Source organism: Choristoneura fumiferana, chromosome 19, assembly GCF_025370935.1.
Source record: "Choristoneura fumiferana chromosome 19, NRCan_CFum_1, whole genome shotgun sequence".
NCBI lineage: Eukaryota > Metazoa > Arthropoda > Insecta > Lepidoptera > Tortricidae > Choristoneura > Choristoneura fumiferana.
The window spans coordinates 6,155,623-6,168,746 of NC_133490.1; the positions used below are offsets into that span (position 1 = coordinate 6,155,623).

The 13,124-nt window shown below is 36.8% G+C and overlaps 3 protein-coding genes across 4 annotated transcripts in view; 2 read left to right on the plus strand and 1 right to left on the minus strand.

The window, feature by feature from the left end:
• Window positions 1–13,124, plus strand: part of LOC141438735 (polyamine-transporting ATPase 13A3-like) — a 426,124-nt gene that overhangs the window by 305,471 nt on the left and 107,529 nt on the right. The gene's annotated exons all lie outside the window — the stretch shown is intronic.
• The window catches only part of Dyrk3 (Dual-specificity tyrosine phosphorylation-regulated kinase 3), a 140,036-nt gene that overhangs the window by 88,991 nt on the left and 37,921 nt on the right, over window positions 1–13,124 (plus strand). The gene's annotated exons all lie outside the window — the stretch shown is intronic.
• On the minus strand, window positions 5,852–12,560 carry LOC141438831 (uncharacterized). The gene is made up of 2 exons (XM_074102854.1): window positions 12,158–12,560; window positions 5,852–7,981 (listed from the first exon to the last, which is right to left on the minus strand). The coding sequence occupies exons 1-2, from the start codon at window positions 12,344–12,346 to the stop codon at window positions 7,442–7,444; spliced, it is 729 nt and encodes a 242-aa protein (XP_073958955.1). The 5' UTR covers window positions 12,347–12,560; the 3' UTR covers window positions 5,852–7,441.

The window sequence follows — 13,124 nt, forward strand, 5'->3', positions numbered from 1 at the left end:
CTTGACTGAGCCGGCCGCCGATACTGTAGTAGGTAGTATGACGTTCTTTTTAGAGTGTCATTGCTACTGAACTGTCAGGTTGCCTTACAGAAGAAAAGGAAACTCGTGTAAAATGACAATCTCGCATACAGATACCCAGAATCAAGAACCAAAATCAGAAGAATTGTATAAGTTCATATATTGATATTTTTTATTGTGAGCTTACTTTTTTTAATTATATGTAACTATTATTACAAATTATATATTTTTAAGCTTCTGATACCTTGACTTTTTATTTAGGACTATTGCATGGTAGGTGCACGCGGCTAGTAGCTAGTTTATATAAGATCTCCGCTTACAAATTGTATCTTTCGCGTCACTGCTTTTATTATAGTGGCATCATAATAATGTTTGATTTTGAGTTTTGCATTATATTATAGGCACTAAGTAAGTATAGAAGTTAGGTTGGTCAAAACTGTCATATTGGCTGTACATTAATTTTCATCTAATCTAGTGTCCCAATTTCAAATTTTCAATTTTAAAATCACTCAATATGCTTGACTGAAATGTTTACATCGTAAATCTGGGCCATATTGTCCGAAATAAAGGTCGTTACTTATTATTTGTAATAGCTGGTTTCAGATTTTCGATCACGAACCCATCTGGACCCGGTCATTTGAAAGGCATGGGACCACAGCCAACATATCTAATATAGATGAGATGAGCAGAACTTTGGAGGTCTATCCCCTAATACACTATAAGGATGTGCTAGCGGACAGGCCTCTACAGTTTGCCAGATCCGGACAGTAATTCACATGGAGTGGGCTATGGCGTTAATAGGATGCCGCATACAGCATTTACGAGATATGGAGTGAGATAACGGACACCTACCATTCCAATTTTCCAATATCATATAAATTGTACTTTTAGTAGACGATGACATTATGCCGTTCACTAAATGGGCCGCTCAAACTATTGACCCCCCGAAACAACGAGGTGTAGTATAATATAATGCTTCAAAAATATATTTCACATATTTTATTCTGACCTAGAAAGACGTGTAATAATATGTGATATTTTAGATTGGTTCGATTGTATATCTATCTTGTCTTGAGTGGATAGAGATGAACGAAATAAATACTTGAATAATTGAGTGGTTTCGGTGTTACCAGGTTCCTTGACCCTTGATGCGTGGCTTTACTGGTACGTCCATGAGGTACATGTGCCATATGAATATGACCAGATAATGATAATGGAGTTGTTCTTTCGAAAAAATAATAAACTTTATTACATACATTATAATAATTATTTTTATTCTTGAACCACATTTAGATAAACAATGAAAATTGCTACGGGGATATTATATTACCTTATCATTACTATGGCGACGTGTCAAAAGAACGCTGCACAATGCTTTGGGACAGAGAACTTGTTAATTTGCGGAACCTCATATAAATTGACAACAATATTTTTTACTTTACTTCTGCGCTACGAACCGTGCCCCACAAACTACGTCCATGTGAAATATCTATACAATAAGTTTACATACACGCCCGCTCTCTTTCTCTTCGATGTAAAACAATATTTTATTATGTATGTATAGTATATGTCACACAAGCTCGACTAGCTGTCACAAATACCTACTATATAACTATTATTAGGTATTGAGTGATATATATATTATTTCATGTAGGAGGAGGGAGGTGGAGGAGTGCGTGTACTGCATGTTATTATATTATGTAGGAACGTATCACATAGATCTAACTGTGCCGCACGGTTGATAGCAGAGAAACCTAGGGCAAAATTAAATACTGTAGGTTCTAGATGCTGACTAACAGTCAAGCTCAAAAAAAATTTAATTGCTAGTGGTACGGTTGGCTTGTTGATTGACTGGACAGCGGGCATATTTAACTTGTATCACAAAGTTTATACCCTTTTTTTTTCTCAAAGTATTAGCTGAATCTAATGCCGACGTTGTTCACTAGCAGACCTGACCCCCCCTGATTGCTTTCTCAAACGCTGTCTAATGCGACGTACTGCATTTTACTTACCCCAAAGAAAAGATTGTATGGTAGAACTGCAACTGTCACAGGCGGAACGGCAGTGATGGGCCTGGTAATTGCAGCCCGCTCGCGTGCACAGACAGATGAGAGGAATAGAGCAACAAAATAATTAAAAGAAACTGGAATTAATCAAAATACCACGCACAGGACTTATCACGCTAACGCACACGAGTAATATTTACCTCGACGTTTCGGCAACATTACAGTGGCCGTGGTCACGAGTAGACTGAAGTGTGGGGTGTCAAGTCTGCCTAGCAGCGCGAGTCCTTCGAAACTACCCGCACTTGGTCATTTTTATTTGTCACCCCACACTTCAGTCTACCCGTGACCACGGCCACTGTAATGTTGCCGAAACGTCGAGGTAAATATTACTCGTGTCTAAAAATATATTGTTTCCAAATAATAGGTACTTGATTTATAATGCATAAGCATTGTTATGGATATGAATTTACTGTACAGCGGGAAAATTACAAATTAATTATACCCACTGCCCGGTCAACCAGACTAGTTAGCCGAAGATACTACAGGCAAGAGCGATCAAAAGTAGCAAAGTAAAGACATTCCCCTTTTACTCTAGTATTTGAGGACATGTAAAACTATTTTGAGCATTTCCAAATAAAGTTTCTACATTTGATTTTGCGACTCCTATTTGTGATAAAAATTTGCAGTTTGTGTGTTAGAGTGATCCGTGTTATGAGTCGTCAATAACATTAATTTGTATGGAAATTTCCTTTTTGTTACCAAAACTATGGATTTGCGGTAACAAAAAGGAACTTTCCATACAAATTAATTGGGACATTTCGGGAGACTATCTACCTGCAAATTTTTACCCAAATCGGAGTCGCAAATCAAATGTACAAACTTTTTTAGAAATGCTCATTTTAGCACTGTAGCTTGCTGCTGAACAAAGTACCAAACTGTTCAGCTACCTATGAGCTTGACTGCTTCGAATTAGGTTTGATGCAACATCTGTCTCCGATGATGACGTGTCAGCTAAACTGAACGTGCCCGTAGTCTGCAAGTACGACGGATTATTTGCGGTAGTTCTAGTTCCTTCACAAGACCTTGAAGAAAGAACTGCGTTATTTTTCCGCCTTTGTACCTTTGCAAGAACTGAAGATGCTACTGCGAAAGGAACAAAGGCAAAAAAATAAACGCAGTTTTTCCTTCAAGTCTTGTAAAGGAACTAATGCAAAAAAACGCAATAGTTCCATCGCACGAACATCCAAGGAAACACTGCCAATAATCCAGTACACACGACTACAAGCCTGCTGGATCGGAAAAAATCCTAGCAGATAATACTTACAATAGGTAGTTATATGATACGAATCGACAACTGTTTTCGACTCGAAGGTAACAAAGGGAGTGTAGATGATTTTGGAACTGCTCGTAGTCTTCTGCTGATTGTGCCAAATCATCGGTTATGATATCCTAACAAAATCAATTTATAGAGATAAGTAGGTACAAAATTAGCACGGGATAATTTTTACCGCAATTTGATCGGCGCAAGTTATCGGCGAGTGGGTGAACTTTTGCTGTTATGTAAGTATTTCGTAAGTATTTATTTATACCTATAAAGGCAAAACATGGCCTAAAAATGCATGAGATTTGGCAAACGTATTCCTTGAGGATCGCAGAGGTGCAAGAAGTTTTTTTTTTAATTCGAATACCTACACTACAGAGGAGCGAAGCCGCGGGATTAAGCTAGTAATTATATATACGAACTGAGAAATCCAGATGCAGAAGCCTAGATAAACTCTTCGTCAACTCTTTTCATGGTTAGCAACTTATTAATAATTGATATTAGCAGCTTATGATTACTAATTCTCTACCAAAAGTCTTACCACAGAAATTGAGTGATGATGATGATGATAATTAGGATAGTAAACTCTGTATGGATTTTATTACCTCTTTTGATAGAAAGAGCTTACACGAAGCACTGTTCATAAAATATTAGGTATGTCTAAAGGCACTGTTACACATGCTCGTTACTGGACCGAAGCAAACGCGTTCACACTTGCTTATTACCTTTCCCCCTTCCACCCGTCTCGAGCTTGCCACTAATAAGCATGCTCGATAGTAGCATGTCCTGTTCACACATGCTACTAGCTAGCATTTGCTCAATAGTAGCATGCTTTCTTGCTACTAAAGAGCATGTGTAACAGTGTCTTAAGGGACTTTGGCCTTACGGATGCCCTTGATAAACTTGATTGCCTGTGCATTCCTGTGCGTGTCGTACAAGTGACTAAGAGCCCTGGTGGCAGCGCTCTCTATTGCCAACTACGAATTCAAAACTCCAGCTCTGCGGCGTGGAAGGTAAGGACAAACCACCGCACTATTTTCCCAAGAAACTCGTCCTGTAGATTTGCTACCGATTTTCAACCGACGACCATGACCACTTTAGCAAGAGTAGTAACTACGAAAAGTAACTATAAATATAACCTGAATAATAGCAAGACCATCAACCAAGACAAGAAACCGTGGTCAGAATCTCGGTAATTTCTCAATTTATCGTACACATATAATGAACACTTGAAAGGCGTTTGGCTCGTATTATAATATGCGAACAGTTATCCAAGACCCTGCTTCTAATTATCAATAAAATACTTATAGATTTTATAGGTCGTAGTAAAATTTTCGAGTAAAGTACAGTTGGTACAAAATTTCGTGACTCGATAAAAAATGTGAATATTACTCGAAGGAGTACCCCGATCGGGTAGCTAAGTGTCGCAATAGACTTTCGCTAGCTGGCGCTGTCTATTTGAGTGTGTGCGTGAGCTCCTAGTGTCCGTATACGGCCGCAATTGACGTTCAAAGTAAAGCACCTCGTTTGCGGCTTTGGCGGAATATTTCATTTCGAGTGTGGGGTCAAAAAATCGGTTACGCTTAGATACTCCCGCCATTAGTTTTTGGTGAAATAATTCTTCATAATTTACGAAAAAAACCTGAAAAAAGGAACTATTGATAACAGCGCCATCTAACGGGACATTGCTCATGAGCTAACCAGGAGCACCCCTTCCTAATGCAAGCAGTTTGAGCAATACAGTAGGCAATACGCATATAATATGAGTACGTGAAAAGAGTTTTTCGATTCCAAGCACGTTACGTTGATTAGAAAAAACAAGATATTTAAATTAATCTCTATCTAATAATAAACTAATTAATAGGGCAATACGCATAATAATATGAGTACGTGAAAAGAGTTGTGTTCGATTGCCAAGTCGTTACGTTTATTAAAAAAATAAAGATATCTAATATTAATCTCTATCTAATAAGTAAACTAATTGTTATTATATTAGGTAACAGTTTATGACAAGAAATTGACGGATATTCCCTTGGTTAGTTAATGATGGAGCATCAAACTTAATCTGCGTGGCAATCTGGAGCTAATTTGACTTAAACTGTATTTGAGAATCATAAGGTGTAAGTATAAAATGTGTTTCTCCACGTTTTTAAAATAATCAAGTCGGTGGAAATCAAATTCTATTATATTCCTCCCCCTCCCTCCCTCCCCCTCCCTTGGTATACTGAACTGACTAAAGTGGTTTAAATTGTTATGTATAATACGGTAGCCAAATGTGTTTAAAGTCTATCGGTACTTGTATAATATTGATTAATCGAATGGATTTTCTTTTCAGAATAACTAGAAAGTAACTCGCTCTAAGAATCTTAAAATTAAATCTAGTCTAGAAAAACACAAACATTCTAGATTTATGATAAGATGTATAAAGTTGAACATGTAACATTCAAAATAAAATACTTATATGTGAAGTACATAATTTTATTGGAAGTTAATCTGTGAAAAAATCGATATCAATGTTTGAATTAATTATTTGTAATCTGAAATCTTATACATTGAAAATAATTAAATAATTTTTAAATATTGCAATAATGCGACGGTTATAAAGTTAAGTTATAGTTAAATATTGACATGATGTAAAATCTAGTTCTGTTTAATACTTTGAAAATATATTTATATGCATCATTAATACTAAATTTATAAGAAAAAATATGTACGTACATTAACAATTAAAAATCTGTGATATGTCAACATACATTATTGAGAATTATTACATATAAACGAGCACTACCTACTTCTACAATGATTCTATCCCAAGAGATGGCGTTAGTAACAAAACACTTCAATTAATGCAATATACTAGTACAGTGCAGTTAAATGCAAATTTTATGATTCCTTATCTTCTCATGGGATAGAGTATGAGTAATACTTGCATTATCTTAACAATAAATAAATATATATGTTTTTTAATTGGAATGAAGTAAAACTGAATTTTAATTGCAATTACTGTATATTTTGCAGAAAAATATAAAGAATTACGCTATGATGTTATTTCAGTGTGTGAATAATTGGGACCGCTTTCGTTTCCAAAGATTGTACATTATTATACAACTTAGAAACAAGCACTATAGGTACTTTAATTACAATTCCCATCCCACTATTGGGATTAAACCCCTCATTATATTATTTAAATGTATCACAACACACAAAATATCACATTATATCTAGTAAAATTAAATACAATTGGTACGCTTTTATATCATCTACAAAGGCACAGAAATTAATTTTACGAAACCATATTTGATCCTAATTTAGATCTTGTTTTCAGTAAAAGTCACGAAGATATTAAAACTTGGATTAAACTTACACAGAATGTATAGAAGTAAACCATAATTAACTATGTTGAAAACGATTTCTGAATTAACTATATTTGTTACGGGATACAGACAGAGATTACCCGTAATAAGCTCCCATTGTTTCGATGCAGCAGGGCTACTACGAAATTCGAAAATCGAAGTTCGTGTCGTTCGTCCCTCTGACACTTATACTATCTAATATGAGAGCGAGAGGGACGGTACGATACGAACTTCGAGTTTCAAACTTCGGAGTAGGTCCTCAGTTGCATGCATTACCTACAAGAAATCATAGCCTTAATCCCATAGCAAACATATTATAGTGTAAATAACCGTGAATTATTTAAAATAAAGCAGTATCGAGAATATACTTATTGCTAGCTTAATTACTACTTTAAATTACTTAATCTACACTTAAACTACTGATGTCTAAAATAATAAAGATACATTTAAAATTTTAAAGGAGAAAGATATTAATAATTATGTGTCGAGAGCGCTTCAGAAGAGAGTTTGCTCTGGTAGATTAAAAAGGATTAAATACTCCGCCGATGACAAAGCCTTCGGACCTTCATTAAATATTTCAATAATCTTATTACAATTATAATTTAAGTCCTTTGTCACCATCTTCTTGACTAGAAATTAAACGATCACAATTACGATTTCATTGAGAATTTCTCGAGCTACTTACATTTTACTTAAAAATGCATTGAATTGAGCAACTATTCCAACTAAAATTAAAAAAAGTTTTAACTTTTGGTTGCGAATATGTTTAAGAACTTGGTCTTGATGTTGAGGAGGGTTGTAAAGGAGCGTTTCACCTTCTTCTTCGGGGTTTTATCTGGACATAAGAATGGCTCCGATACGGACTTCTGCATACACGAAATCACGGGCATCTCGGGTTCCTTCGGCAGCTGATATTTGTATTCTTTCACGACCTTTTCTTCCGCAGGATCGTATCTGTACAGGACGGAATATGTCCTTTTAACTTTCTTTGGCACTCGAGGGATGTTGGCAGTTCTCTCGCTCTTGCATCTCTTCACTTTATTCCGTCCGTAGTAGTCCTCGAAATTTTCAGCATCGACGTACACAAATCTTTTACCTAAAGCCTGCTCCCTCTCTTTCTTTAAGCTCTTCCATGAAGCTATAACTGACTCTCGACGGAAGGTACGATTGGGATTGTGACGACTGATGCAGTATGCCTGGTCCTCCTGGATGTTGGATGTGTCCTTCAAAGGAGATCCTCTCGGACTCGGACTGTAGTCAATCTCGTAGTCATCTCGCGACACCTGAAAATACATAAAATCTAAAGTTAGTTTATTTAATCCCTCTATACCATAAAGCCGAAGTCATTATTCTCTTGAGCTGTCACATAAACAACTAGAGATCTTGGGAATTATTTTAAACATCAATAACATAAATTTGGTACGTGACTGCGCGAGTGTGTAGGGCTTAGCTGTCCCTTTCTGCGGTTGCTGGCGGTTTTTATTAGCCGTCTCGATGACGTCATTGTGGCCCTTCGCGGTGCCCACATGTCTGCCGCCACCTGTCAGCCCCAACATATGTTCGGACACTTAAGCCCTTGCTCGTATCACCGAATCTATCCATGAACTGTCTAGGGAGTTTATATTAAAATAACTATACTATTTGTCACGTCCCTTATCGGCTACATCCAAACTCTTTTCTTGTTCAAATAACAACATTTAGCCGCAGCCGTCAAGGCGCCGAACAACAATCTAACCCAAGGCTTGAAGGTTACAAATGAAAGAGTCATCAATCTCCTGAAATATTTTTGTTTACAAATCGTTTGAAGTAAAAGCTCTCGTGTTAACGGCTCCGTCGGAAACCCGTTGCCTAACTCTTGAGTGCTCCCAAAATTTTATTTTTCCCGATGTTTCTTACGAGTTTAATTTTAAGTCTTCATTGTGCAATGTTTTTTATGGGATTTGTTTACATTCCACGATGTTGCTGAGCGGACCAGTGGTCAAATAATAGGTCACATAGAAATAGACAAGATATTATTAGAATTCATTAGAACATAACGTATTTAAGACGAGTTATTATAAGATCTACCAGCTAATTGTTTCGCAGAAGACTAGATTTCGTAACCAAATGGCATAATACAATAATCCGCTAATCCTGTCCGGTTTAACGCGCTATTAACCTAACCGATGATAGTTTCGATAATAATCTGGACACGAACGTGCAAAAGGTCACGCGTTCTCTCAACACGTATATCAGCTTTTAGTTTTAGAACTTCGCCCTGATTAAAAAAAAGCTATTGCACCTTGAAACGATATATCTCGCGTCCGTTTGACGCGGCACGACGAGTCTGGCGGCGCTGCTGTGACAGGCTGTATTGTGTAACATTATTTTTAATGGGTGTCGAAAAAAAGGTGCACTGTCGCGAATTCGGGTCGGGGAAATGGGGTCACTCAAAATAGTTGTTCTAGTCGCAGTCAGTTAACACGGTCTAATTAAAATGTTAAATTAGGCTAGTGCTATTGTGTAATTTGTCTAACCTAATTTTATTTGGTTCCAGGTAATTGTTTACTGCGAAGGTATCACAAGACTAAACTGTCACTGTATGATGAAGCGCGACACGTCCATCTCGCGTCTTACACGCAATTATGCGTGCTGTAATCTCTACTCATAATATGCTGTCATATGTTACTATTCTTGGACCTTTATTATAGAGCTGAAGGTGATACAACTCCTAAAGTTAAATCTGTCAACGTTTATTTTCAACATTCTCGAAATGTTCAATGCAACGTCTATTATTAACTAGCTGCAGCGTCCTACGGCGTAAATATTTATTTGTATCGTGGCCTACCTGTGGTGTGGTTTCGTTAACGAGATACCTGTATTTATCGATTCGCAACTTATGCTCTTGTAATTAAACTATACCCTTAATTTTTACTGCTAGAGTCGAATTTACTTTGTTTAGTGCAGCCTACTTCGCGGTACCGTTAGTTTGCATATGTGTGAACGGTGTGCAAAAAAAAGCATTACTCTGCGACTGGGATGCGAGTTTTTTTGCCAAGTTTACAGCTATCTCTGAGCACAGTTTTGCTGAGTAATGTTTAAGCTATATTTGTATATCTCGAACAGCTTGAGCGACTTCGCTGTCAAGTCTACTGTTAGGTATTTTTGCTTCGTTCAGTTATTTTAACGAATTTCCACTTTTAACGATGTGCTTAATTTAGCAATTACCGTCTAAAATTATAATGACAGCTTCGTTAGGAAGAAGTAAAAAGTGAAATATACGGTTGCGCAAAATTTACTGTTTGACGCGTCCCAATTACTCAAGTCGATAATTTTGCTAACTTATAAAACCTCTGCATACATTTATTACGTTCGAGATCGTTTTTAACTTACATATTCGGAAATAGCACGTATGAAATTTCGTAGTTAAAAAATTGGAATGTAACTGTTTGAAATGTTCATAAGTATATAATTTATATGAAACTAGCTTTTTCCTTTGACTTCATCTGCCGAGAATTCGTTTACCTATCGCTTTCCTGCTGGAACTACAATTTTCCGGAATAAAAAAAACTATTCTAAAAACTATCTATTTCTATACTTACCATATTTCGTCTAAATCGGTTCTGCGGTTTTAGTGTGAAGAGGTACAGACAGATAGCCAGACAGAGTCACTTTAGCATTTTTTTTTTTTTATTCTTTCGCCGTAGTGCAGGCAGTTTAACAACTACCATTTGGCGGAAGGAAGGTCGTCTTCAATACGTAATCGATTTCGGTTCTATTCTGGTCATTGCCAAGTATTCTTGTAAGCGATTAACAAGGTTAATAACCGATTGATATGACAATTAAAAATAGTTGTGACGACAAAACTGACTAACTGTGAGTTACCCACGCGTCAAATTTTTTGATGACTAATTTTTTTGACGACGTATTGCACTACCGTTTTGTCATAGTCATAGGACATTGTACTGTTCCTTATACATATTTAACGGGTTTATGGGATCTGAGACCACTAGCACAGAATGCATGAAGAGATAACAGTTATACTTAGTTCAAAAGTGCCAGCCAAAAGTTCTGCTAACTAATAAAAAAAAAACCGTAACTGGCCGCTTATAAAGTTTTCGATCGTTTTACAAATAGTTTTCCTTGTTTTCACAACTAATGTCGTTGCAAATTTTATTTGGCGCCAGTAATGCCAGTATGTTTTTCTAGTAACGAATATTAACTTCATTAAACTACCTTCCCTAGAATAGCGAGGAAAGTTAAAAGTATACAGGAAAAAGCAATCCGAAAAAAAACAGAGTTAATATTTTGGGAGCTAATTTAATTGCGTTAATTAAAGTGGAATCCGTGTCTATGATTTTATTTTTTAATCTCGTTCAGATCGTCATTCGTTTTATCAGATCCCGGGTCGCTCTCTACTTTCGAAACCATAAACCGGAATAACTAGCGAATGACAGCTATTAGAGAATCTTACAACAGCGTCAAAACTCTATGTCAAGTACAGACGCGGTGAAAGTACCGAATTTGCGGACCGGTTCGCGAATTCATAAATAACCGAAAACCAGTATTGACATGACAGGATGGCAGCATGTACTTTCTAATTCCAAACAATGTTCCAATAACCACAGAGTACATATATAACAATAACTAATAATTAAGCAACATCGATGCTAACGCGAGATTAAACCAATTTTACGTACGCAATTCGGACTTTTTAATAACAGGTTTTTTTTTCAAATTCAGTTTCTTAAGAGTCCATAGACAAAGAGTAATTGTTTTTTTCCGGAGCGTTTTATTGCAGATTTAATGCGCGGAGTAACCGACCAGCACTCGCATTCGGAATAATTAATTTCTCTTCTGGCTACGCTCCGAACAAACAAAGCGTTTAATAATCAAACATTAATCAAATATAATAAATAACTAATGGCCTAATGAACTCGATTAACTGCAAATTTTTAATTAATTATAACCGTAGATTAAAAACCAAATCTATATTTATGGAACAATCCGCTACTCAGTCAAGGTTGCTTAAGTTCGAAAGTTCGACGGGTAACCTTTAAGTGATCCGAATAAAATCGAGTTAATTTAAGATGGACGTAATCTTTATTGTTAAAGTCTCAATTAGGTATGGAAGATTGAAACTAGACGGGGGCGGATTAATTTTGTAATATAAAACCTTTACGGAAGGTCAACTTGAAGCTGGCCGAAAGCAATGTCAAGAGCTCTAAAAGATCGTAATACCATATTCAAACACGAGCACGCGCGCTGCAGTTCAATGACAGCGGGCATAGACAAGTCAGTTGCCTTTTAAGCCCATTAAAGTGACCATGCACTTGCGTAACCGCCGGCCAGACTGCAACTATTCCGTAATGCTACGTAGGATTGACTTGTTTATTATGTTGACACATCACACGCCCCGGTCTACGACACCAATTGACTTTGTTTTCAAACAATAAAAAATATAACTTAAGTGTTCTTACCACGCTCTCCCAACTAGCACCCAGGATAGACTTGTCCAACATCTTAAGGCACTTCACCACACGGTAGCCAGGAAAAAGTTGAGTAATACGAATTATCGAATCACGTTGCGAACGGGAGAAGTTGTGATTTGGCACAGTGCTCTGCTCGGGCTTTCCTGAACGACTGAAGCGTTCCCGATTCAGGTTCATATTTATAGTGCGGCAGTTGGGAGGGAGGGTTTCAGGAAACGGTGCGTTAGCTCTTCCCCTTACTTACTTATTCACGGCACTGTATTTTAGGGTACGCGCTATGTAGTTCGGGGAAGCCCGTCTAAATGCGTCTATGTTGGGCCGTTGCACTCTACTTAGTCCCATTTCACATATATCTATGCTGACATTTCCCAGACTCAGTAAATTTGGTTGAATTTCACATTAAACGCTAACTTAAACAATTCGTAAACTCATCGCTTTAATTTAACATTTTCTATAATTTTGCAAAAAATCTATCATTACTGATGGTGTATCCTGAATTTTTAAATGAAACTAACCGAATTTGAATATATTTTCCTTTTTTTCTTAGACAAACCAACCAACTTCCAAGTCAACTTTTCGCAACGCTAAGCTACACCTTTCGATTTCATAAACTTTCAATCGGTTGCTTTAGTTACATCTATGTAAAAATGATGTCTAGTAACATTGTCAAACTTTTTAGAATTCGACGATATTACCATGAAGCATTTGCTTTAAATATTAGAAGCAAAAGATTATATTTTTCTCTGTCCATAAGAGCCAATGTGTCGCTTCGTTGTTTATACAACAGGGTGACTGATTTACTAAGTAGTGCTTATACACTGCAATAGAATTTATCCCATCTTAAAAATCTTTTCACTTACCCCGTACTGGCCGTAAAGTTTACAGCCTCCTTTACGAGCCTTTCCGGTTGGTTGGAACTTTGGATGCAGTCCGAGCATTGACGTCAGCGGCGCAG

Coding starts and splice junctions, on each gene's coding strand:
- LOC141438831 (XM_074102854.1), bottom strand. CDS start 12,346: ATGAACCTGAATCGGGAACGCTTCAGTCGTTCAGGAAAGCCCGAGCAG. Junction 7,982..12,157: donor GTGCTAGTTGGGAGAGCGTG/GTAAGAACACTT, acceptor ATGTATTTTCAG/GTGTCGCGAGATGACTACGA.